Source organism: Acartia tonsa, chromosome 4 (genome assembly GCF_053477335.1).
Source record: "Acartia tonsa isolate MP-2025a chromosome 4, ASM5347733v1, whole genome shotgun sequence".
Classification (NCBI taxonomy): Eukaryota; Metazoa; Arthropoda; class Copepoda; order Calanoida; family Acartiidae; genus Acartia; species Acartia tonsa.
The window spans coordinates 39753946-39781656 of NC_137263.1; the positions used below are offsets into that span (position 1 = coordinate 39753946).

The window sequence follows — 27711 nt, forward strand, 5'->3', positions numbered from 1 at the left end:
CATTTCAGTATTTTTTTCTCTCAATGTTTTTGATTTTTTAAAAAGAGTTTTCCTTTTTTGAATTTTTAAGAAAAGCATTAAAAAAAACACGGAAAGAAATCCCAGTTCTTGTAAAAATAATAATGTTTCTCGTATTCATTCGAAACCGGTGATATTATATCCAGTTTTCTACGAATATAGAATGGTACAATCATTAGATTAAAACTAGTTTTTTTAGCCGGTGCCTTCGGCACCACGGGGCTAAAAAAACTAGTTTCATAGAGAAAAAAATAAAAGAGAGGAATCGAAGCAACTAGAAGATAAAAATAGGCAGTGGGCCTAGAGGCCTACTCAGCGCTGTTGCCGCGATAAAATTTATTGCTATTCCACTACTTTTCAAATGGGAGGATTAAAAATTATTTTAAAAAATATTTTTTTACTTTTTACTATTTCCATATTTAGGGCAAGAATATTAGATTAGATATTTTCGTTTTAATGTTTTAATTAAAAATTACATAGAATTTTATTTTTATTTAAAAAAATTTGTTCATGAAAGATGAATCCTTCTATTTCTTAAAAGGGGGAAATTTTTTTCATAATGAACATTCAGCTGATTCTGACCGCCCACGGCTGTTTGCTAAATATCGCTTTTCTTTTTATTCACATTATTATTTATGATTGACTTACAAAAAGCCCTGGGCGGTTTTTGATTTTCGTCTGCTTCTAAATTTAGGGATGGGGAAGTAGTATTTTACCATGAAAAAGGGGTGAGTATTCATCCTCTTATCCTTTTTCCTTATGACTAGTTTTAATCTTATAATTGTACATTCTATATCCGCGGGAAGCCGTTTATAATACATTACGAGAAATAACTATTCCGCTATCAAAAAATATGATGTTAAACATTGTGGATAGTATTGGAAACATTACCAACGCTAGGCTACAATTGAATCAAGACAAAAGTAAGTGCCGAGCTCTGGGACCTATGTATGGTGAAAATAGACATAAAACCATAATGATTCCAGGTAAAACCAAAATATTTCAGCGGGGTCTTTTTGAGAAAATTAGATTTAAAAATTTCAAGTTAAATTTTCACCCCCTAGGAGTTGCTGCATAATCATGACAAGAAAAGCAAAGATTATCTATTTAAAATTTTGAACACCTTTGCTAGAGCTCGGCACTTACTTTTGTCTTGATTCAATTGTAGCCTGACGTGTACCTTATTTTGTCTCGGTAAAAAAATGCCAAATGATTTTTTTCAGCAAACAAATAAGCAAAGAGTAGTATGATAGCAAAGCTTTTTAAAGATATGAATCATTTATATGAAAAGTGCATAATAGTAAGAATATTAAAAATGTGCGTTGGTCTTTTTTTTTGGCTAAAATGTAGATACACCTGTAGCTGCGCCTGGCCAACGCCCTGCGGTGTGTGAGTGTGTGTGCGTGTGTATCTCTTAGCTATGAATGTGGCCTAAATGTCATTGTACTTTGATTTTTATTTATGAATATAAAAAGATAACCTTTTTCTTTTCAGATATATGTGAGTGAGTGTGTGTGTGTGTGTGTGTTATAGTTTTGTAAGACATGATAGTTACATGTTTTTAGAAGCGTGGTAATCCTAAAATTTGTTGGAACGACAGCCAGTTACAAAAATTTTAATTTCATTAAAAATAGTTTGACTTTAAAAAAAGTATTAACACTATTACCCTTTTATATAAATAACAGGATGTACTTCTGTCTGTGTATGTTGCAAACCGCTATACTGATAAGGTTACCGTTTACAGTGAAGCTTCTTATAGGACGAGGAATAGTGTATAACTATTTTAGGAGATGGTATTTACACACTAGAAATAAAGAATCTATTTTAAAACTGAGATCGAAAGTGGAGGTTCGACTTCCTACCCTCCCCCATTCAAGTGCCCCTAGAGGCCTTTTAGGGGGACGTAGTCGCTAGAAACATAAAATGTCCTTGCTCTCCTTGGAAAGTTGTCATTCTTGTTCATTTTAGTGGAATTTTATGTTATACACAATTTAAAAACACGTTTTTTTTCAATCCTTTTTTTTCAGTCAATGACCGAATAACACACATCATTGAATATTTTTTTCTCTTAAAAAACCTGAAGTCTGAGTTATAATGTTTAGTAGCTGTTTGTTGGCCAAGGCTTTCCTCACATCCTTAACGCTAATTATATGAAATAAAAAAAATATTCCTATACAATTCAATAATTTTACAAAGGCTGGAATGAAAATAAATTTTCAAATATTTGTAATTCATCTGATGTTAAAAATAGTATCAATCTTAATTGAGAACTAAGTGACTAGTCAATATTAGAACTTAATGAATTTATTTAATGAAAACTATATGCTACACAATTTAAATTGTTGAATATCCTTTTTTAATATTTGTAAGACAGACAACCAGTCTATTTTATCATTAGAGTAAAACACTAGAGGGAGAAAGGGTTAAATAACTTTATCTCCTCATCGCAATCGTCTTGTGCAACCTTCCTATTGGGTCATTGAAAATCAACCAATGATATCGCTAATATTAAGCTAAGTGGCAGAAAATTATTTAGAAGCAGACGAAAGAGGTCTTTGAAAAATAAAGGGAGGTAGTTGTCTGTATATACATCTAGATTCTATACTATAGATCTGTTGTTTTATCAAAGCAGGGAGGAGGGAGAGGACAATGGTATCTAGGTAAATTATTCTCCCCTTTTCTCCCCTTTATAATTATAAGCTATACTTCAGAATTAGAGAACTATTTTTTAGTCAATTTTGATATCCCTGTACTACTTTCATGTATGCCATATCTCTTATATTATCACCATAAAACGTATTAATATACATATACACATAGACAGGGTTAGGCATTTTCAGAAAAAGAAAGAAGTAAAAGATTGTCCAAACTTTTACTTAATTTTTTTTAATAAAGACATTTTATTTCTTTATACTTCTATTTTATGACTAATCGAATAAATGTTTTGATTTAATTTTGATGTAAGTGTCTTTAAAGCCCCAGACATAAAAATTAATTCCAAATTTACATTACCTTTTCCCCCATTGTTTTAAAGGTACAGACAGAATTTTTTATTGAAGAAACGAAAAGTATATATTAATATTATAACTCTTGTCTACTATTTTATGTGTTTTTGAGAGAAATGAATCCTGTTCTATCCTAACCATGATCATTAAACTGTGCGCCTACATGTTGTTACCCTGCCCAGTGCTGCCCAGTGCTATGCCCAGTGCCAATACCAGCTTCTAAAAAGTAATTGTAATACAATTTTTTATGGAGGTCATATGGCAAAATAAAAGAGGTTGAATTAAAATTCTGTGAAACAAATTTGAAGCAATGCATGATCTTAGCAAGAAAAGTTAAAGGAGGGTCAAACCCAAAGCTTTTTTGCTTAGAACTATTAAAATTTATTTCAAGTATTTTTTTTTCATTTCTCATAAGTAAATGGCCATTACTCTAAAAGAATTTGAGGTTTCATAAATGAAATCACCATTTAAATAAAATTTAAAAACTTTGTTATTAAGATCAGAAAAATGAAATAGAATTTAAATTACAGCTGCCTATAAAAGCAGCCCCTTGGTGAAATATCCAACATCTTGATAAGCTCTAGGTTTGAATCTTAGATATATATTTAACTAGATGAAAACATAGTTTAAGAACACCGAGCAAAATTTTAAACTGATAACCTATCTCTGAATCACTGTGACTATCTCATGAATATTTATAAATGTTTTGATATGAATGTTGTTCATAAATTTGAGTGGTGTTCATAAATTCGCCAATTTTTCCTGGTCTGTCACTAGCCTGCATTTTTTTCCCGCGCAATTTCCATGTTTACACATTTGCACCATAAAAAAAACCTCCCCAAAATGGAAGGTCAGTACAGTAACATTACTTTTCTAAAAATCTATATGCTTTCCTATATAATCTGTGTGTGTATGTAGGTAAATCTAACATTCAAGAAAAATAGAATCATAGTGAATTGAAGGAAAAAAATAATGCAGATTATGTAATAAGAAACATGAATATGTAACACACAATATAAAATTTTAATTATCTATTTGATTTGAAAGCTATAGCCTTTAGTTTGACTTCTTAGTTTGAAATAATTAGTCAACGTTAATTTTAGGGAATATATTATTACTTGGATCTTACACCAGATTTTCATGTTCTCTAATAAAGTCAAACTTGCAGCGGGCTAAAATAAAGATTCTCCCCTATAACCCCCTTTACCCATCCTTTCTACTCCTACTAGATGAACGAATTGACCAATAAACAAGTTCCATGTTAGCAAGCTATATTGATGACATTTTGCTTAGAAATATTATAGAACAAGCTGATTTAATTTGGAGAATACTGTTTTGCAGTGTTTCAATATAATGCATAAAATTACAAGCTTAAAATTTCTAAACAAAGAACCATAAATATAATTAGAAAGAGGACAAAATTATTACTTTGAAAATTTGCAAAATTATGGGGGCGGTACTTTGTTTCATTAAAATATATCAATATTATTTATGTACATTGTACAAGTCAACAACTTAAAAAAAATAGTTTATGATCAGATTACAATGCAAAATATTTCCATGAGTAGTGCAGTAATAAAAGCATTTTTTCAGTTAATAAACAAAAAATGAAAGGTAATGTCAATAAAAAATTTAAAATCTACCAATAAGAAAGATATACAGAAGGACATCCTATTGTTTATGAAGCAACACTACTAAAAATGTACTATACATACTTTCTTTCTTAATTTCAATCCGTGCATTTTTAATTGATTTTCTTTGTGATTAAGCTATTTTTAAAACAAGCAAGAATAATTTTAAGTTATTACTCGTGTGTGTATTAAGATCTTAAAAATGGCTGTGTGGCATGTTTTAGGCTATTTTCTAACAGGTAAAGTAGATTTGAAATATAGCTGAATCATTTATTGGGAATCTTCGCTTAGGTACCTAAATCTAGATTTATACAAAACAAAACATCTTCGAAAACGTATTTGATGCATTCCCCCACACAGTGCCTTCGAAGGTGCTTTGACTTTAGTGTCAGAACCTAAATTGGGACATAGTGCATTTCATTACCCTAGGTTATGTAACTTCATTTCACTTTTCAATAAAATCTAAAATGCAGCGGTTTTTGAGAAAATTAGATTTAAAAATTTCAAGTTCAATTTTCACCCACTAGGAGTTACTGCATAATCATGACAAGAAAAGCAAAGATTATTTATTTAAAATTTTGAACAACTTTGCTTTTATAAAGTCAGTCATAAAACCTCTCTATATATGATTTATTTAAGGCTGAATTTCCGTGACCTTAGCAAAGCATTTGATAAAAATGGCCATTAATTAACTCACTTCAGGAGTGGTTTTATGAAGAACTTTATAAAAGCAAAGTTGTTCAAAATTTTAAATAAATAATATTTGCTTTTCTTGTCATGATTATGCGGTAACTCCTAGTGGGTAAAAATTGAACTTGCAATTTTCAAATTTAATTTTCTCAAAAACCGCTGCATTTTAGATTTTATTGAAAAGTGAAATGAAGTTACCTAACCTAGGGTAATGAAATGCACTATGTCCCAATTTAGGTTCTGACACTAAAGTCAAAGCACCTTCGAAGGCACTGTGCCCATCCTTTTATCTTTAAATACGTACTTGCTTTATTATAAAGTAGCAATGCCGTTTTTAAAACTTGATTTCATGGCTTTTTCTTTGTCCGCTTAACTTGTGAATCTTTGCATGCTAAATTATGACTCTTCTAAATATTTTATTGGTCCTACCAGAGATTTAAATATCAAGAAGTACGTTTGTTGTGTGTTACTTTAGATCTTTGAAATGGCTTAAGGATTATTTGTCTAGGTATATAAGGGATAAATTTCCATCTTTTCTGGCATAAAGACTTAATAAAGCTCAATTACCTTTTGGATAAATCCCCTAGGGCTCTAAACTTTAAAATGTTTGCATTGGAGGACAGTGTATATTTACATGAATGTCTTAATTATTTGCAAATCTAATGCCTTTATTAGGGCAATGGCATTCCCCAAAATGTGCACTCTAAACGTAACACGCCTGAAATAGTAGCTAACTGTTGGGTAAGCATGCACTTCCAATATTTTACACAATGACAAATAATTCGGGATAGTAATTCAGTTTTGTAATAATCAGAGATTCTGTTGTTTTGATACAAGTAAAAAAGAGAAACAACACATTTAATATGGGCAGACAGGAATTTTGTCAACATTTAACTATCCTTGTGTGCCAAATTTTTACACTTTTCTGCCGCGTAGCGTGTAATCAATGCCAGCTTATATTAAAAGCTGATATTATATTTTTTTGGAAAATAATGTCTAGCTAATAGAGTAAACATACAAGAATGGTAATTGAATTTTGATTGGTTAGTTTCAAACTAGATTTTAAAACAATAATTTTGATCTACAGAGGGGTTAATTTTGTTTATTGGAAGTGTTTATAATTTTATTATCCATTGTCTTATTCCTTAACTTAAGATTAAATTAAATAAAATACAGAAAAGTACATTTTTACTTGGTTGTTTTCTACTGTCAGATATATCCCCATGTTTTCTTTTATTAGACTAGTCTTACACTAATAAGTCTGTTGTCTGATTCTTAGCATATTGTGAAAAGATCTCAGAATCTTAAAGAAGTTGGGCTACAAAACCATTTGTATTCTTTAGCTTAAAAACTTTGGGTACTTTTATTGAATTTTGGTTGGTTGGTTTCAAAATAGTAGTGTCTAAACTTTTCAACCAATTGTTATAATCTATAGAAGTGGTAATTTTCTTTATCATAATTGAGGATGTATATAAATTTATATTACATCATCTTATCCCTTAAGATCCCTGATTTAATGTAGATCTATTTCTTGGATAGGTATACCCTTTTCCATTGTAGGTGAACATAAAGAATTATTTTCAATTGGACTTCACCTTAATACAGTTATTTTGATACACAGGTACCGCAAGGGAAATTAAGCTTTATAGAGCACACTTTTCGTGTCAAAGTGTATTATTATGGAAAAATAATGACATAAATATGTATGTAGGTATTTTGTGTCCCATCCTTTATGATAATATTCAGGCCTAAATCTCATTTGACCTTTTGTCCCCCCCCCCCCCTCTTCTTCCTACTCCTTAATCCTTTTTTTCACCTTTCCATTTTCTAGAGAGAAAAAGTCTTAACAGCCACCCCCCTTTATACCCCCATCCCCCTCGTATAAAGTCCCACATATATTTTTCTATTTTGGTGAATGTAATTTTAAGAAAAATTGAATGTAATACATGTAAATTGATATGATAAATATCTTTTAAATTTTGTCCATGGGGTTTGGGGGCATGTTTTGTGCTACTTTAAAATATTCTTTACATTTTCCACGAATTTTGGGATACAGAAAAATTATTTTTCTTTTTTATACAATATTTTAGAATTAATAGAAACATATTATATTCTTTTATTCAATTATTTCAATATTTATTTTTTAAAATTTTTTGAAAATATTTTAAATATATTTTAAATTTTTGAAATTAGGGCTGTACTTTGTAAGCATTGAATTTTGGTAATATGCAAGTCTACAAATTATGCTGTTATTGTTATAATCAAAGTAAATGACACATAAGTATAAATGACAATTTTTTTTTAATCTAAAAGATCCATCCCTGTATCCCTGCTTTACTGACTCATTTTTTGAGAGTAAAGGTCATTTTTGCTTTGTCCTATCAATTTGTTGCTTATTTATACCATAATAGTTTACCTACAAGCAATGCTTTTCTAAAATAATTTGCTGTTGGTCATATACGACGGGTTCTATGTAAATGGAATACATTCAAACAATAAATATGACATATTTTATATTATTAAGAAATTGACATTAGTTATTCTCTGCTTTTAAGGGGAGCCTTACTTGTTTATTGTCTATAAGATTTAACAGCATTTTTGGGCTATAAAAGATGTATGAATCCTCAGGGACCTTGTGGGATAAGACAATGGCCGATTAATTGATGTACATTCCCAATGCTAATACAAAAAATTACCCTTTCTTTAGATTACAATTAATGGTTGAAACGTTAAAATACCTAACGATATAAAGCAACAAATCAAAATTAATTAAAAGTCCTTAAAGTTTTTAAGCCAACCATCAAGAAAGCGTAATTGTAAAACCTTGGGGACTAGTTTAATTAACAGTCCATTGTCCCGCCCTCTCTCTCTCTGATAAATCCTTGTTCAATAAATGTTCACAACATATTCCAATTTTGTTTGTCTCGCTATTGAGGGTGGATAACTTACACGTTCTTGTTTTTTTTTCAAAGTACAAACTTTATATTCTCTCCACATTTTTGTGTATGTGTGTGGATTTTAAGTGTTTTATGAGGATTTATTGGGTATCTTGCTTTATAGCTTTGCGTGGTGGGTATAATACCCCCCTTCCCCCTTTCATTCTAACATTTCACATACAATCATAATTATATATGGAAATATTCAATGTTAGGGGCTGGGGAGTGTGGTAAGGGTCCCCTTTTCTTGGGATGTGAGGTTTAAATTGGTTTTTCATGATTGTTAAATCTTTGGTGTTAGAAATAATTAGCTCGGCTGTTTGTATTGAGCTTTTATGCATATATATCATACACACACACACACACACACACACACACACACACACACATATGTATATTAAAACAAGGATGAATAAAATTCTTAAAACCGAAGCTCTAAAATCAGATTGCGCATAAATACATGATTCTGTTTAAGGACACACTTTAATTTCTAAGACTTGATTATAGAGATAATTCGCTTAAAATATTGTACCCTGTTACCTAGTCATAGACGTTCATTTGGGGGGGGGGGGGGGTAATCACCCCATTACCCCCCCCCCCCCTCCAAATGAATTTGGTGGTGCCAGGGCACTTACAAAATTTTGGATTTTCAATTTTTACCCCCCCCCCCACCAAAAAAAAAAATTTTTTTTTTAAATTTTACCCCCCCCCCCCCAAATAAAAAAGCTTGGACGCCCCTGTGCCTGGTAACGATTATAGAGTTGCTACGCTTTCTAAGATGTACCTAATTGTAACAGGAATCATTATGCAAAATTTGAAATTAAAAGGGCAATTCTATCATGCCTGAATTAACCTATCCTTTACGTACAGTTATTATAGTAAAGCTTTGCTTTTAAACACACATATAAAGTACACTCAAACACATACTTTTTATAAACTTTAGGTATCTTTTTCATTTTTTAGGTTAAATAATTTTTCTAAACTTTATACAGTTGCTTTTACATTATACTTTTAAATGGGATAGTATAACTACAGCTACTTAGTATTTTCTTTAATTGAAAATAAAAAGGCGGATGTATACTAAGATAGTTCCAGCCACGGGGGGGGGGGGCTGGAAACCATGGAGCTTTTAGTATAACTTATAGCGCAGCTATTTTATAATTTGGTATGTCTGTACCTCACATTTCATAAATGTTATTGATATATATATAGGGAGGAATTACACGGTGCACCAAATAAAGAGCAAAGATTCTATGCTGCTTCCTATAATATAAGTTTTTATTAGCATTGCTCAGAAAATTAATTAAACGTCGTATTTGATGTAGTATTTGTTTTGATCATTAATATGCATTACATATACACAATGTGACAAAAGATTTATTCTCATGTTGTACATGAGATATATTTTTGATGTTATGCTACTCATGTATATAATTGTGCTTGTAAAATTACAATGACTTGAGAAATACCTCGTATGCACAATAATTGAAATAAAACCAGACAATTTTACACAATCTTAGATACAGATAAATATCTTTCAAATATTTTTTTTTACATATACTTGAGGCTGCACCCTTAGCATCTTGAGGCTCTATATTTAAATGGGGCGGGAGGTGATGTAAAATAGCCTAAAAGCATCAAATAAAACTATTTTGGACAATATGTAGACTCCTTTAAAAGAATTCTGAATATAAAGTTTTTTTAAAACTATTTTGAAGGAGGGTACCACCACTCTCCGAAGGACATTAGCTCCTAGAAAAATACCGTTTATTTTTTTTCATTTTTTGATAAAACTAGGGTCGTAGCAACTAGTATTAAATAAATCAAAATTGTGATATAAATCAATATTTCTTTTTTCATAATTAACTAAAAAAGTCCTTGACTACTATTTTGATCTTATTTTACTAGAATTGTTTTATTTTTAACATGAAAAACGTGATTTTATTTGGACTCCCACAGCTATTGATTATCATAAACTTATGGCTAAGCTTTTGTTAAGCAAGTCTTTTCTACAATTATAGGTTGTAACTTATTAATTAGGGACGTATAAGTAGGGACGGGGGTGGGGGGTGAAATGGTGGAAATACCTCCTCTAAAAAATTTCAGGAGGTTTACGCACTCCCCCAATTAAAAAAATAAAGGGGCACCACGTGGTTCGGACCCTGAGTCGACATTCAGTTGGGTCTTTGCAGTCAGCTAATAGCGGCGGAAATATAAACACAGCCGAGTCGCTTTAATAAAATAGAAGTGACAATAAATGTCTCCACCACTTGGCCAGGTAGTTATCTGGATTACACGTCTATACTTATACTTATACCGAGCTGGATCTTTAAATCATTTCAATGGTGATCTAAACCACCCCGCGCGAAATTTCAGCCAATCACAGCGGCGCATTTTAAAAATCAGCCGCTGTGATTGGCTGAAATTTCGCGCGGGGTGGTTTAGATCACCATTGAAATGATTTAAAGATCCAGCTCCGGTAAATTTTGACCAAGGATGAGAAATTTTGCATTAGGGAAGTTAACTTTTTTAGTCACGCACGTAACTTAGCAGTAGTTGCTACCATTTTGGCTAGAAGTATAAAATGCCTGATGATTGAAATTTACTTTTTAAAAAACAATGTTAGCGCCTATTTTAAACTTGAAATGATATAAAAACGCAGAATTATATATATTATCATTTAGTATTTTATAGTTCTTTGCTATTGTGAACGTTAGCATCCTTGTTTATTGAATAGACTTGATTAAAAGAATAATTAAAAATGTCTAACTCTAGGGTTAGTTCAGTGTTTTCGGTTTTAATATAATATCATGTTATAGTTCTTAAAACAATATTATCTATTACTTAAATTACGGGAATGGGACATGGCATAAAAAAATGCAAACAATTAAAAGTTTAGTATTAGTACAAATCAGGTTTTAGGCTATTTAGTAAAAGGTTACGTCATCACGGTCCTCTTTACTTTTAAAGAGCTGAACAATAAAACTGACAAAAAAAATATATAAATTTAAAACTGTTCTTCTCTTATTTAAAGTTCAATTTGAAAGGGAATGATAGAAAAGGGAAGGGGTGAGCTTAGACAATAAAACAATGATATGAATTTGGTAATAGTTAAAATCTATTTTTCTGTCTGGTCCACAGTAAAATTAGAAACATGCAAAGAAAGCAGGAGTAAAGGAATAGGGTTTTCATTATCAATAGATTATTTAACACCCCTGGGTTCTCCCGAACCTAACTATTCGGATCTTGTGAAGTTCATGGTAAAATGTTTTCTGGTAACGATTACCTCTAAAAACCTTTGCACTTTAACGGCTGCCATTTGCCAAACAGCTAAACGAACATTTTGTGCCTATTTATAATCTGAAATAGCCAAGATCCAATGATGCATAGGGTCTTTTCGCGTATATATGTGCACTGCGAGATATGTGCATTATTGAGTAATGACTCAGATTAATTGTAGGTTAAAAGGGGAGGGGGCGAAAGTGACACTTTTTGTAACCAAACCAAAAAGTCAACAAAGGAACTCAACTAAAAAAAGAGTTACATGTCTGAGATTTTGCATGGCAGTTGCTTTATAGGGGTACAATATGGAACTGTGAAGAAACGGCGGCGACACCGCCGAAAACCGCCGTTTCCCGCCGAAATTTTTTTTTGTCTTTTCTCGGCGGTTTTCGGCGGTTGCGCCGCCGTTTTTTCACAGTTCCATATTGTACCCCTATAAAGCAACTGCCATGCAAAATGTCAGACCTGTAACTCTTTTTTTAGTTGAGTTCCTTTGACTTTTAGTTTTGGTTTCAAAAAGTGTCACTTTCGCCCCCCCCCCCCTTTATTGAAATCATAATCTATACGTTCCACCGTTTGGTCATAAGAAGCCTTTAAAGTTCATAGATTTTTGGAGGTAATCGATGCCAGGAACATTGTATCATGAACTGCACCTGATCCAACTATTATAACCAAAAGATAATAAAACAAATTACGTGATATATATTTTTCTTTGGTTTTATAAAAAATGCTATCATTTAGTTAAACTGAATTTATGAGAAATGAGTAAGCTTAAAAAAAGAAAGTGTTAAACTTTTTAAAAAGTATGTAATTTATTGATTACTTGCAATTTTCAAAATTTGGCACTAAACAAATTGCACTTTCAAACTGACAAATTAAAATATTTTTCACCATGTGCACTAAATTTCAGGGTTTAGATTAGAGCATTTTTTATCACTTACAGATATCTTTTTGATAAATAAACTAGAAAGATTATATTCTGAACATTTAAAAGTTTTTTTTAAGTATTCAAAAACATCTTGAAGAAAATAAACCTTTTAAAACTGTTTAACTTTTTAGATTATTCTGTCTTAGACCTATAATTCTTTCGCCCTTTTAAAATTCTTCCCCAAACCACTTAATCTATGATTCTATAACCCCATTTATAAAAAAAAACAAGGATGAAAACCTCTATAAAAGCTAAGCTTAAAATTATCGCATTATTTAAAATCGGTTTGAAATCGGTAGGACAGTTTTAATTGCCTAACTTAAGGATAAGAGATATCCGTTACTAAAGGACCCTACTTACAGAAAAGCTTCGCTTATAAAATTGAAAGACAAAAAAGCTCAGCAAAAAAAGTAATTTTCAGGCACACTCATTTCCGCCATAAGTGTCAATTTTTCATTCAGAATTTAACCCGAGGTTTTTAAATCCTATTTCTTACACATAAACTCACACACAGATACACACATTCACCCATACAAGCACACACATAAAAAGCCCCAAAAAATAAAGGACAATTTAATTTGATAAAACTGTCGACTGAAAAGCTTTTGTTAATGACTTAAAAAGGATCTAAACAATGGGTGGGGGAGTAATAGATATAGTAGATCTAGATGGTCATACTGGTCCTATAATCCGTCAAACTTAAATAGAAATTCCAAGCAGCAGAACCCTGGCATTCAAACAATAAGAGCGACGAAATCGAAAGCATACTTTATCCTAAGAAACTCAACTATTAAAAGCTGAATTATATGTATTTTATCCTAAGAAATGTGATTATAAATAGCTGACTCATTTAGCGAAGGAAATTTTAAAAATGAAAACATGTACACTTTCTAACCAATAACATGTCCGGATTTTTCCTTCACTGTTGTCCTATTGGCTGATTTAAAGAGTATATATTTAGATTATATCTATTAGGGGAGGTCATAGAGGTTACATTTAAGTGTGATTGTCATTTTTATAAAAAGGAAATAATTTTTCATCCTAATTAAATTGTACGTTCCTTTTTTAAGTCGATTAGTTTTACAAGAAAAAAACTACAAAATGATATTTTTTGTAAAATAGTTTTTATTTATAAGAAAATTGTTTGTTGAGTAGCTGAGGTATAAGTAACACTGTACTAAATTACAGTGATCTAGATAAGAGAGGAAACGATTATTTCAATGACTATGTCCATGCTCCCCTTTCCAAGACCCCCCGCCCCTGCTCCTATTTTGTCACTCCGCCGTTTCAATGAAGAACACCACTTTTTGCGAACATTGGGAAAATTAATGTGTCAATTTAATAAAATTGTCTTGTACAAAGAATAAGGATTTTCCTTTTAGATTTCTTTGTAACCCTCCATCCCCCTCCCTAAATTAAAAAAAACTAAATTTTATAGCAGTTTCCCTGTGACTAGGGTAAGTCTGTACGTCCCTTTAAAGATAGAATTAAGTAAATCTTGCTATGCTTTGACTTACTTGAATTAACATTTTTGTTTCCTTATATCCCCTTGAATTTGAAAATGAACCATCTAACTGGCATAAGAAGAAATAAATGTATGCTTAAGCTTTTTATTTAAGCACTTTATATTAAGAGATATAAGTTTTCCGGAATTTTAATGTAGGGAGTAGATTTGAAATCTGCATCAAATTTTGAGGATTTTTTATAAAATTCGTTTTTTGTAAAATTCTTTATCTAAAAGCGAAAATACATTTTAAGTTAATTAATTTTGACCAATAGGATAGGTGGATTTTAAACTACCTGCGCTCTAATTGGTTGAATGATGTACGACATCCAATCAGAGCTCAGATTTTTTAAATCCACCAATCACGGATGCCAAAATTAATTAACTTAATTTGTATTTCCGCTTTTAGATAAAGAATTATACAAAAAACGAATTTTATAAAAAATCCTTAAAATTTGATGCAGATTTCAAATCTACTCCCTACATTACAATTCCGGAAAACTTATATCTCTTACTTTATATATCTAATGGGAGGCATGATTTATCTAGCGATATCGTATCTCTAGTGCATTTAGAAACATTCTAAAATCTACACATAGACACAAAAATATGTACAATCTGCATTCCAACTTATAACTCTCTTTTGAATAACATTCAATGCTTTAAAAGAATACTAGCGGCTTCGCCCCTAGCCTCTAGGAGCTTTGCCCCAAGAGGTTTAATCAAACCAATTTTTTATATTTTAGATTTAAAAGAAAAATAAAAGTAAAAACAAAAATTTGGAGGGGGGGGGGGCTAGTCGACCCAACTATTTTAATTTTAGTTTTAAAAAATTAAAACATTTTGGGTTGGGGTATTTTCCATTTTTTGAGGGGGGTTGGGGGTGTCCCACCCCCCAAGAAAATAGTTATAAACCTTTTTGGGACCTATGAGAAGTTACCCTGTAAAGGAGAACCCGATAGGTTCAGCGGTTAGCGAGATCCTTCGCTACAAACAAACAGACAGATAGACATCGTTCTACTTTGTATTATGAATTTTGTTTTTTTTCTTCAAAACACTTGATTAAAGTAAGCTATTTTTAAGTTTTGTTTCTATAATCTTATATTAAAACTTTGTGGATTACGATATTGCTATATAAATGCTGCCTCCCTGATTCAGATTTAACATATTTGAGGAAAACCCGAGACTAAAATGTCCTGTTTATAGTCGTGGCAAGTTACAAAGATAGATGAAGCTGATAATTCAGGTTTTTACCCATTTTTGGTCATACTGCCAATAATGTGTAGTCGAATACAAAACATGTAATTTTTCATATCATAGGACAGCGTAGATACTCTACAATTTACCGCCGTTGGGTATTGACGTTCGTCATGTGAATTGGTATTTTTTTCATAAATATTAAAATTAAAGAATTTCTACAGAATTGTTTTGGCTTACTGGATTTAGGTTATATGTGGAATGTGGATATTATGACAGGGGGAAAATTTGTCGTCAATTTAGCTAGCTAATATGACCTCATTTATTGGTCAGTTCGTTCATCCAGCATGAGGGATGGAGATGGGATAAAGGGGGTGGATGGGGGTATCGTTATTTTAGCCAACAACGAGCATCACTTTTTTAAAAATCACTATGGGGAAACTAAATATATTACATATGGCTAAAATGGCTTCAAGCATTAGTTCCCACAGATGTAAAGACGTTTTTTAACAAAATTTTTCAAAATATTTTTCCTTCACTATTAAGAATAAAACACACACATAAAAATGCCAAGTATATGTTAATATCAAAGTACATTTATGTCGTTTATCTCGAATATTGAGATTGGTGTTTTACTAAGAATTTAGTCTACCTATCTACATATATGCTACATTAACATTTAGATATACGTTTACATATACAGATACTGGTTAAAATAATAATGGTATTTTAGAATATACATGTCTGTAAACTTGAATTTGATATCTTTATTTTATATGCTAATTTTCGGTCTGTCGATAATGTTAATATGTTTGGAGAAAAAAAAATTCAAAAAAACATTTACATCCATAAAAAGCGCAGCAACAACTAGCTGGAATTAGTATAGTGATTTTTATACGATATCAAAGCTCTTTTAAAACATACAAATACACAATAAATGTGTAGGTATAGATGTTTAATCTAGACAAATACCTGGCCCTAGTGTTGAAGACCTTTTCGTCTGCTAGCAAATTTTTCTGTTCTTTAGTATGGACTCGACTGTGCTTATATTTCTGACGCTATTATCCGCTTTTAACGACCCAATACAAAATTGGGACATGGTCCCCGACCAATTAGCAGAATTGAATATACCCCATGCCCCCTCTATTCTTTTACTTTAAAAATTGCTAAATAATAAGAACTTCTTTCCTATATGCTTGTTCAAAATTTTTGTTTGTTTGATAGTGCTTTTTGTATTTCTTAATTTAAAACTAAATTAAAATTTGTGTATAAATCCCTGAAATTGGCTCTGCGCTTAACCTGTCCGCCCAGATGATTAGTTATGTGTGTAGTATGGTTGCTGGAGCTTGCTGGTGCTGGTGGTAACCACAGCACAGGATGTTGATATCACCATACTATTTACCCGCAATATTTATTATTATTTATATCATACATCCACCCACAGGGAAACTTATTCAGATAGTTTATTTGGGTTAAAGACGACTTTTAACAATTTTCTCTTCTTTGTACCTTTCTCTCTTTGTAACCCATTTTCATCCATAGAGGGAGAGGATAATGGGCTGTTTATTACACTAGTCCTCAAAGATTTACAATAACGTTTTCTTTGGTGACTTTAAATGAATTTTGATAGATTGGTTTATTAAGTTGAGTGTTCAAACTTTCCAACCACTAATTTTAACTTAAGAATACGTAATTTTGTGTGTCATTATTAGGGATCGATGTACATCAATTTATCGGCCATTGTCTTATTCCGTAAGATTCCTGAATTTCACCCCAATGAAATATACAATTTTCCAATATTTAATCAAATGAGTGTACGGGTTGCTTTTTTTAGAAAAAATAAATAAAAGATCATTATTAAGACATTTTAATAACCTATTACTATCTATAATATAAAGTTTTCCTCTGTGGCAAAGGATCTCTGTTATTACATGGTAGCTTAAATTGTACTTATCAGGGAGGCTTAGTTTAGGCCATATTGGTGGATTTTATGGAATGAACATGCATCCCCTTTACACATTAATTAGGTCCCTAGAGGGTAGGGACGCAGTCGTTAGAGTCAAAATTATTTTTTTTACAGGTCCTAATGTTATTTTTTATAATTAGGATACTATTGTTACTAAATTAATTTTTAAATATTAATTCTCCCTAAATGCGTGAATATTTGTGACCAAATTTACCGCCTAAACAGATTACCGGACCAATCAAGAAAATTATTTTTTTTGTGTTGTTAAATTACCGTCTATTGTTTTATAATTAACATTTTTAGTAGCGAAACTTCTCAAGTTCTTCTACATTTGTCAGAAGTAAGAGATACTAAGTGGTAACACAATTTGTTACGATGAGTTCAAATCTCTTATTTCTCAGTCACAATGAATTCATGCTTGTGAAAGATTCGAGACAACTAAGTCGTTCGGATAATATTGGTCATTATTATGTAACCGTACAACCCTTCTCCTAAATTTGAAACACAAGTTATACCTGGCAGGATCATAATGTACTTACGAACTGGCTAAACACAAATCCCTCTTCCTACTTAGACCTGTAAGAACAATGAGTTACAAATAAATCAAAGAACAGAAATAATTATTTATAGAGTAGCTTCGCCAGTAAGAATAATTTATTTGTTCAAAATTAGTACTTATCAACATAAAACTGTTAATTATTGAAATAAATACATTTATATAACTCCGTTATACATGAACAAATCTAAATATGTTAATCTATAATTAAAACTAATGGCATATAACAAATAGACATATAAATGTTTAATTCTAAAACATAAACAATTAAATTAATAACAGTTACAGATCATGTTTTAATTATGGTTTTAACTTATTAATCATATGGTTTAAATGAAATCATTTTTTAAAAAATATTATTTTTAACAGTTTCATTTCAAACAATCAGCGCAGCAATAAAAAAGAAAAAGATAGAAGTGAAAATTTTTTCAATGAATCACTTAAAATGACTTGTAATCTAGATAACACTTATTCTAAGCATTAAAAAAAAGAAATATAAAGAGCTGTAACTTTAATAATAATGCCTTATTTTCTAAAAGTGTTTTATTTTCATTATATTGATTAAAATAAACCTCAAATAAAGTTTAAAACTTAAAGCCTGTCAACCATTTGTAATACCTACCACTATAGCTCAAGAATTGCACTTCCTGCTGCTATGTCAGATGTATGACATAAATAGTAAGATTGTGGGAAATGTCTTAGAAATTAGCTACATGCATAGTTGGGACTTCAAAACAAAGATATTGCAATTAAAGTTGTAATGTATTTTATGTACACAAAAATAAATTTTAATGAAACGCAAACAATCCGAATATCTTATGTGAATAATACCCTTTCCATAAATAATTTTTATGATCCAGAAACACGTGAATTATTTCTTTTCTTTATTACTAAAAAATATCTCATTTTACAACAATTATAAATTGAATAATAAAATGTGTTTGAGAATTTACGGGCCTCTAGCAGTGCAATATGTAACAAGGATGATAACTTTTTATAATAGGCAGTTAACCAATTGTTTACATTTGACTTCTGTCAATTTTTTTTGGTGCGTTTGAGGCTGAGGTTCCTATCTTCCTTTGGTGTCTGGCTCAATTTTTTAAAATGCCCTAGCCCCCCAAAAGGTGGCACTAACTTCGAAATTATATTACATCATACTAAGCTTAATTGCTGGTAAAATCCTAATGTTAGGAAATAGCATGTTATAGAGCAGCTGTGCCTTATCTGAAAGGACAAGTAGTTGAAAAAGCATATGTATAAGAGAATTGCACTTTTAGTAATGCATTTAGGATATATTCTAAGATTAGGACGATTATTTTGAAAATTAAGAAAACACCCAAGTTTGATAAATACACCTTTTTAAATGTGTCTTTCCCTAAAAGTACAAACGGAGCACCGAACCCCACCCCATCACGCTTTTAAAAAGATAAAGTTTCCTTTTATCTGAATATATACCCGACGTGGTCTATACCTGCGGTCTACCTTGTACCCAGTTAAACCTAAAGTTAAACCATTAAGAACTACCCCCTTTCAAAATTTTTATTTATTTCAAAATAAGTGTAGGTGGGGAGGGGCATTTTTTGCTCTACAAATATTTTTTATAGTATCTCTGCATAATTTTATATCAAAATAAATGTCCATTTCCCTGAAAATTTTAATGTAAAAAAGTTATGGCTTAAAACGGTTGTTTCAGCTGCTGAAAATATTCTAATTGAAATTGATAGAATTTTTACAGTCTACTGACTTCTTGTCCTTAGATTCAGATTTTAATAAGATTTTTTGTTCACATTTTTTGCTATTTTGTTGAAATGAAGCTACTTTTTAATTTATTTGGCCGTATTGCAAATATGAAATAGAATAGAATTTGAAACTTGACTTTGTGAAATTAAAACTGATGAAATATATAAATAAACATAATTTCCTACTTTCTTCTATATTTGAAAATATTTGTAGGATTATCCATAGTACAAATGTTTTAATTTAGATAATAAAATTGTAAAAAAAAAAGATAATAGTCCTAATTTTATGAATTTTCTTATTTTAAAATCTTTTTTATTTTAGGAGTCATGGGTGAATGCTATGAGGTCATTTGAGAACGGCACATTGAAGATGAACGGCGACTCCATCTTCGGGATGCCCCCGCACAACATGATGCGTGTCCCCATGGTGAATGCCCCCGCCCCCCACCTCCTCACCAAGCTGAACCCGGAGCGGATGTTCCTATTGGGTGACCCCAGGACCAATCAGAATCCAGCTTTTCTGGTACTTGGCATCGTCTTCTATCGTTGGCATAACTTTCAGGTAGGATTATATTGATAAATACATAATTGCATGGTTACGGACATAGTTAGGGAAGGGAAGCTTAATAGAGCACGCTCTGCGCGTTAAATAAGTTTAATTAAAATGGATTTTTTCAGGACAATTCTAAAACCAACCCTAATATACCAACCTGTCTAGTCCTATGGAACCAGCTCAAAGTTTGTTTCCCCTAATAATAACATCTACAATATAAATACATTGTTCTGCGATTGCGTTCTCTAATGCGTTAAAGTTACCTATAGGCAACATAGATAAAAAAAAATAGGCTTATTTGAACGACAGTGTTAAAAACCGCTAAAATAATCCATTTTCTTGACAATGTAGGAAAGTCTTAATATCACGTTAAAAAAGTATTTTCAATGACTTAAAGGGGGGGGGGGGGCGAAAGTGACAATTCTTGAAACCAAAACTAAAAGTCAACAAAGGAACTTAACTAAAAAAAGAGTTACAGGTCTGAGATTTTGCATGGCAGTTGCTTTATAGGGTTACAATATGGAACTGTAAGGAAACGGCGGCGCAACCGCCGAAAACCGCCGTTTCCCGCCGATTTTTTTTTGCCTTTTCTCGACGGTTTTCGGCGGTTGCGCCGCCGTTTCCTCACAGTTCCATATTGTACCTCTATAAAGCAACTGCCATGCAAAATGTCAGACCTGTAACTCTTTTTTTAGTTGAGTTCCTTTGACTTTTAGTTTTGGTTTCAAAAAGTGTCACTTTCGCCCCCCCCCCCCTTTTATGTTATTCTTACGTATTTAGTGCTATGGTGTCAATAAACGGAATTATAGAGATATATTTTTTGAATAACATAAAAGGGGGGGGGGCGAAAGTGACACTTTTTGAAACCAAAACTAAAAGTCAACAAAGGAACTTAACTAAAAAAAGAGTTACAGGTCTGAGATTTTGCATGGCAGTTGCTTTATAGGGTTACAATATGGAACTGTAAGGAAACGGCGGTGCAACCGCCGAAAACCGCCGTTTCCCGCCGAATTTTTTTTGCCTTTTCTCGGCGGTTTTCGGCGGTTGCGCCGCCGTTTCCTTACAGTTCCATATTGTACCTCTATAAAGCAATTGCCATGCAAAATGTCAGACCTGTAACTCTTTTTTTAGTTGAGTTCCTTTGACTTTTAGTTTTGGTTTCAAAAAGTGTCACTTTCGCCCCCCCTCCCCCTTTTATGTTATTCTTACGTATTTAGTGCTATGGTGTCAATAAACGGAATTATAGAGATATATTTTTTGAAATTCATATCAAAAGTCAGCCAAATGAAAAAAAATACTTTTTTGAAAATTTGCTTATACCTAAAACCCTGCGAAGTGCAGACTTTGTTCAGGATTTATGTTGTAATCTGATCTGCTATAATTTGCTCTAAATTGCCCCTAAACCATTGTCGCACAAGCCCAGATAATAAATGGCGGTATTTGGGGGCGCTGTGTGTGTTTTTCGGGGGAGGACTGTTGAAGTTTGTGAGGGGGGGGGTATTTATTTTATGTTTATTGTCAAAATGAATTGTAAACCCTTTGATGGAATAAATCTTGTTTTCTCTGGCGATCATGGGATTAAAGTTTCAGCTTAGATACAGCTGGCCGCAGTTAAGCAAATTTTAGCGGGAGCCATCATATGCTCCTGCCGTTTGCTATTTTTTTGTTGCGTTTGTCTTCCCTTTGCCGCTAGTAAATTCGTCACAAATGAAACACAGATGAGCTGGTAATTTATTAGGATAAGCAGGTTTAGTTTCCTCTAAAGCCCGTGAATTGTCTAAATCCACAGCTGAATTTATATAAATAACGGCTGCTAAACCTAGCCGACATGAGCCATAAAAAAATATGCGAATGTCATGTATATAGAACTTTTTTAGAGTTTTATAAATTCTATAAAATGCTATTTCTTTTATTTTCTGTTGTAAATTAGTTGATTTATTTTAAAGCTATTCTTGTTTTTTAGCAAAAGTGTTTTTTTTTCATAATATATGACTGTATCTTTGAGAACTTTATAAATATACATATATTTTTGTATGTGGTATATGGTATACAATCAAACTTTGGGTGGTCCTTTCATTTAATATTTCTTAAGATATCATACTTTTTACAAAAGAATATTTCTTTATTTAAACTTATTATTTTATTTAGTTAAACTTACAACAAAGAAATTCTTCTTGTTTGTGAGCAAAGCTTATTATTGGCCATGAAAATATGTCTGTCTGTCTGTAACGCACACTTTCTTTGCATATTTCATGATATTTTGTTTTCATTGTATTAGTAGAAAAGCTTCTCTCTAATTGTTTTTGTCTGTCTGTCCTTGTGCTTCGCTTCTATTGAAAGTAATCAACCTTGTTGTAGTCTTAAAACCCCTAAAAATTTAAAATTAGAAAAGTTCAATCTTAATTCAATTAATCTATGTCTTTTTCTTCCTCAATTACCAGCTACCCAAGACAGAATTTGACATATAAGAATGTGGAAAGTGGAAAATTATTAATCTTCCTTTTTCCTTCCCTGGACCTATACGAAGCTTCACATATTGGTCAAGAGGTTATAGACAGTTAGGCATCCTTTTACTTTTATTTAAGGTTCATCAGTGAGCACAAAGTGCTGATTCTGACCAGAATTCAATATCTAAGATCATACCCTCAGATTAAAAGTCATTTTTAAACTGGTTCAGGGATGAAGGAAAATATTCAGGCACTTGAAATGTTTCAGCTTTTTTCTTTTGTTGATTAGTGTACCTTTGATACTAACAAAACATTTGACAAAAAAAAATTATATTTGTATTGGCGGCCAAAAAGGATATATGGATATTTTTTTCAATTGTGCCTAGTTAAACTTCTTTATACCTTCATATTAATTTTTTTAGCTTTTTATGTTTTAATGTAATAATTACTACAATATTATGATTACAAGATCCCGAAAATAATCTCATCTTTCTATTTAAAATGAAAAAGTGCCTTTGTCAAAAAAAAACAAAATAATCATTTTGTTTAAAATAGGCATAATGAATTTCTAGTTAGGTTAACCCTTTTTTCTAAATTGTGCTGTTGCAGGAATCACCATATCAACTTTGAAATCGATAGGACAATTATAACATGCCTAATTCAACAATATTAGTTATCCGTTGCGGACGGACTGACCCTACTTGTGGAAAAGCTTTTATTTTAAATATCTTTGAATTGCAACTTTGTTTTTTATGAATACATTTCTATAATCCTGACAGATTATGTCTAGTTATTATTAATTGAATTAATGATATGTTTAGAGTTGTCTGAGTAGGTATCTGACAAGGCTAAGTAGCTGGGCTCGGCAGTCGTGTGTCAGCCGAGCGTTAGCTTTCATAAAATCGTCATATTATAACTTTTAAATCAGCTGGATGTCAAACCTTTTCCTAAACAGCAAATCCATCTTGTCAGACGTTTATTTTTACGCAATCAGGCTTATTTAAATTTGAGGTTTATGCTTTGCTGCCGAGCCCTGTTAAGTAGCTCCAGTAACAAGGCAACTTGTACGCACTTTACAACCTTTTTGTCTGTGCTGGATTTTTTTAATCAGTCAATGTTTACACTATGGTCTAAAAAATCATTTGGGTCTTTTTTTCTCGTAACCCATTACTATTCCATAAAAATTGCTTAATATTGAAAAATGTCATATATAAAACTTTATTGACAATAAATTCATTAAAAGAAACTTTTTATGATTATTCTATCAACTCTACAATATTGTTGGTAGCTTATTATTGCTGCGTTTCTTTTGAACTTAATTTTCTTTTGAATAATTTTTGTCTCAAATTACTACCACAGTGCGTGTGTGCATATTACCAGCATGAGTAAGAAAGCCCAACTCATGTTTATACTAATTGGTATTCTATCCTGTTTTTTAAACAGCGAGGCTTTTTTACAATTAGGGTCAGTCCGTCCATAAATTATAACTCCTTCAAACTTGGCATGATGATTCCTGTAACAGTTGGTTAGAAAATAGAAAGTGTTGCAACTCTATGTATACCTAGTATCAGAAAGTCTGTAGGTACGTTTAAAACACCTAGATTTTAGATATTTTGAACAACAACTATATGACATGAATATTATGTTCATCTTTATAAAAAATAATCTAAATAATAATAGTCTAAAGGTAAAGGCTAATACTGAAAAAATTCTGTATTAAAAAATAAACATTCTGTATTGTATACAAATATTTTTGCCAATCTTTTTCACAATTTTTTGTTGGATATTGAATTCGTTGTGTCTTCACTTTTAATCATTTGTTTGTCTGATTGTTCAGCTTCGCTTTTATGGATGTTGTTTTTCCTTTAGGGACAAGGGAGGTGCAAAATCAGCTTGGATTTGCTTGGGTAAAAAACCTTTAAAATTAAATTCTTTAAAATTAATAATTAACATGAATAAACCTAGAAAATATTATGTTAATTTACAGTTTTAAAAAATAAGATTGTGTTCTCACTATTTATCATTATCCGTCATTTTTCAGTTTTACCAGTTTTACTCTATAGATAACATTGTCCGTCAGTACGTTTTGAGGGTGTTCATGAAATGATAAGCATCATGACAAGATAAAAATTTTTTTTTATGTAAAATTATTCTTTTAAACCGACAATCATACGTCCTCAACTTTAGGATTATAATATTATATGGGTATTATATCCTCTCTAAATATAATTAAGGTACATTTTTACAAGATTTGGTTCCTTTAAATTGTGTCATTCTTGTTTTAAAATGATTTAGTAGAATTTAATATTATTGTATTTTCTTTGTAATAGTGCATTTCATATATATGTAAAGTAAATATAATATTTATTTAGCTTGTATTTTTAAAAGCGAAGCTTTTCTATAATTAAGGTCGGTCCGTCCGTCCGTCCGTCCGTACGTCCGTAACGGATAGCTTTTTTCGTTAATTTAGGCATGTTAGAATTGTCATATCGATTTCAAATTTTGTATGGTGATTGCTTTAATAGTTAGGCACGATTTAGAAAGCGTAGCAACTCTATAATCATCACCAAAATGTCCGTACGTCCATTTTAAACATGTTGATTTTTTTACTTTTTTAACAACAAATTTTTATGTGATCTAATCATCCGATTGATCTGATTTTTGGTATATTGATTCCTGGGACAACAAAGTATAATGTAATAAGCGAAGCAACTCTATAATCAAGTCCTAAAAATGTAAGTATGTCCATAAACATTATCCTAAATCAAGCAGTTTTTCAACAAATTTACTTACAATTTTGCTTTGACTCTTATACATTTATATTATGATTATTCAGTTCTGACACTATACAATTGTTAATGTCTGTTTGTCCTACCGTTTCAGTGCTTCGCTTTTATGGATGTTGTCATCCTTGTTTCATATAAGGTTATTATTATTCATTTGGTGTTTTTTCACAGCAACAAAAAAAATCATTTGAAAATCTTAATTGCATTCAAAATGTGTTACTTTTATATTAAAAATGAGATTTATTTTCTTTGTTTACAAAAAGTGACATAAAGTTGTCGGACCCCGCCCTCTCCCCCCCCCCCCCATATCCATTTTTCGACCGAAATATTTTCTGGGTTTTGTTTTATTTCAATTGAGTTTCCTAATACCCGAAACAATAAGTAACTGTATGCAACTTTTTATAAAACATGTTGGCAGTTTTTTTATAAACACTTTATATTTTTGGCATTCTTGTATATTCGAGGAAACACATTTTTAAAGAAATTATTTTAATTTTTCCACATTTATGTATATATTTACTTCATCCCTTAACATAAAATTCAAAATATTAAGTTTGTTTAAATATTGATCCTTTTTTAAGAGCCATTACCCTGGTTATACAAAAATATAATTTTTATTCAATATACTGTTAAATTTTTATTTAACCAAGGGTAAAAATTAACAAATTTATTTCTTAATATTTCTCTTTTTATTCTAAGAAACAACAAATATGATAAGAATTACTTTAAAATTAAAAATAATTTTAAGTGAAAAATATAACAAGGACAACATCTTTTCAAGACTAATAAAACAATAGTTATTTATCGCATCGTATTATAGACCGCTTTACGCGGATATTAAGAGAAAAATTATAGGATTAAACACATTAAGGTACATTAAAAAGGCAAGGTAGCAAGGACTAGAACCTGCCATTACAAGCCCATTTTATTATACTTTACCTAAACTTGCTTATCTATACTGTCCAATAATGAATTTAATCTTCGGACAAATGTTCTTTCTTATAGAGTAGCTGCACCACTACTAACAATTAAGGCCTGGTTAGCTATGATATTTGTAAATTATTGGTTTAAACATGAATGATTTTTAGTGAAACAGTAATGTCTTTGTCTACTGATATTTTTCACAATATCTCAACAAGTACCATTTTTATCACTACCCTTTCCCCATACCAACTTTGTTAAATAAAAAGGAGTTAGATTAAGTTAAGCCGGTTCAAGGTAGCCCTGGAAGGTTCATCCGGTTCTTTTCCTAATTTTCTAGATTGTTGGGATTTGAGAAAGAACTCCTTGACTCCTATATATATTTGAAATCTTTTATCCCTAAACTGAAGGGGGTTGGTATGGGTTAAACAGGATCGATTATAATACACTATTTTAGTTGATCGGCGTTCTCCTCTTATATATATTTTTTTCAATTTTGACAATTTGAGTAACCCCCCCCCCCCCCCCGACAGAACAACTATTTTAGGTTAGGTTTTAGGCTAGGGAGCCGAGCGCTGCGGCTAGGCAGGCAAGGTTGCCGAGCGCCGCGGCCAGAGTTCATAGTTTTTCTCAAAATTAGAAAAAAAATCTAAGAGGATATTACCAGTAGATCAATACAAATATCAAAAACACTTCTTTAAAAACGTATTTGTCCTAAATATTTGAAATAATGATTAGTTTTAGTCATTAACAGATATTGACAATAAATCGCTGGCTATATCTGCAACAGTGGGTAGAAGGTTTCCGATATAGTCGAGCAGACTTTACTTATATAGTAGCTGCACTTCAAATAACCAGGATTACGAACAATATAAACAGTTTTTTGTCCGGTTATTAGAAAAGACACACATGACAAATTATTCACAATTTTTTTGTCAACTTTATAAATTTGTTTCTTGGAACAAAAATAAAGGAATTTATGTTTGTGTGTGTGCTTGTGTGAGTGTGAGTTTGAAATAAGGTGACAATAACATTCTTGAGATTGTACCTTTTGCGTGAAGCTAAGCTACTCTACCACCAAATTAGTATGTCTGCTTTTTTTACTGAGCTATTATGTTTATTATGATTTATAAGGTCATTGGTCTATTTGATTTTTTTCTGGTAAGTAATATTGTGTTTACATATCTAAATTCGTGATACAGGATATAAATGTAAGTGCAAAAAGGAGTAAAACTTTACTTTAGGTTGGTTTGAAAGTTATTTTCTTTTTAATTAGCAGCTGCGCTGCGCCGCTAACACCAAGGTGCGTAAGAGCAGTAAATAGCCTAAATAAAGACCTATGTGAAGCTTTACTAAAATGGACAATTTAGATTATTTCTGTTGTTAGCGATATCTTAACAGACAAACAAAAAATCTTTTTTTGTATCTAATGAGATACATAAAATCAATAAATTAAATATACTGCTTTTAACTTTTTGTATTTTTATATATATTCTACTCCCAACACTACTTTACTTCTAGTTGTTCCATCTTTTCAACAGTTATTAAGTTC

At 31.3% G+C, this 27711-nt stretch overlaps 2 protein-coding genes across 2 annotated transcripts in view; one reads left to right on the forward strand and one right to left on the reverse strand.

The window, feature by feature from the left end:
• Sec5 (exocyst complex component secretory 5) overlaps nt 1-27711 on the reverse strand; it is a 305887-nt gene that overhangs the window by 189302 nt on the left and 88874 nt on the right. The window lies entirely within an intron of this gene.
• Nucleotides 1-27711, forward strand: part of Duox (dual oxidase) — a 193202-nt gene that overhangs the window by 107393 nt on the left and 58098 nt on the right. Inside the window, exon 4 of the mRNA XM_080158071.1 lies at nt 19775-20014. Coding sequence (XP_080014197.1) covers nt 19775-20014 — 240 coding nt within the window. The remainder of the gene's footprint in view (nt 1-19774; nt 20015-27711) is intronic.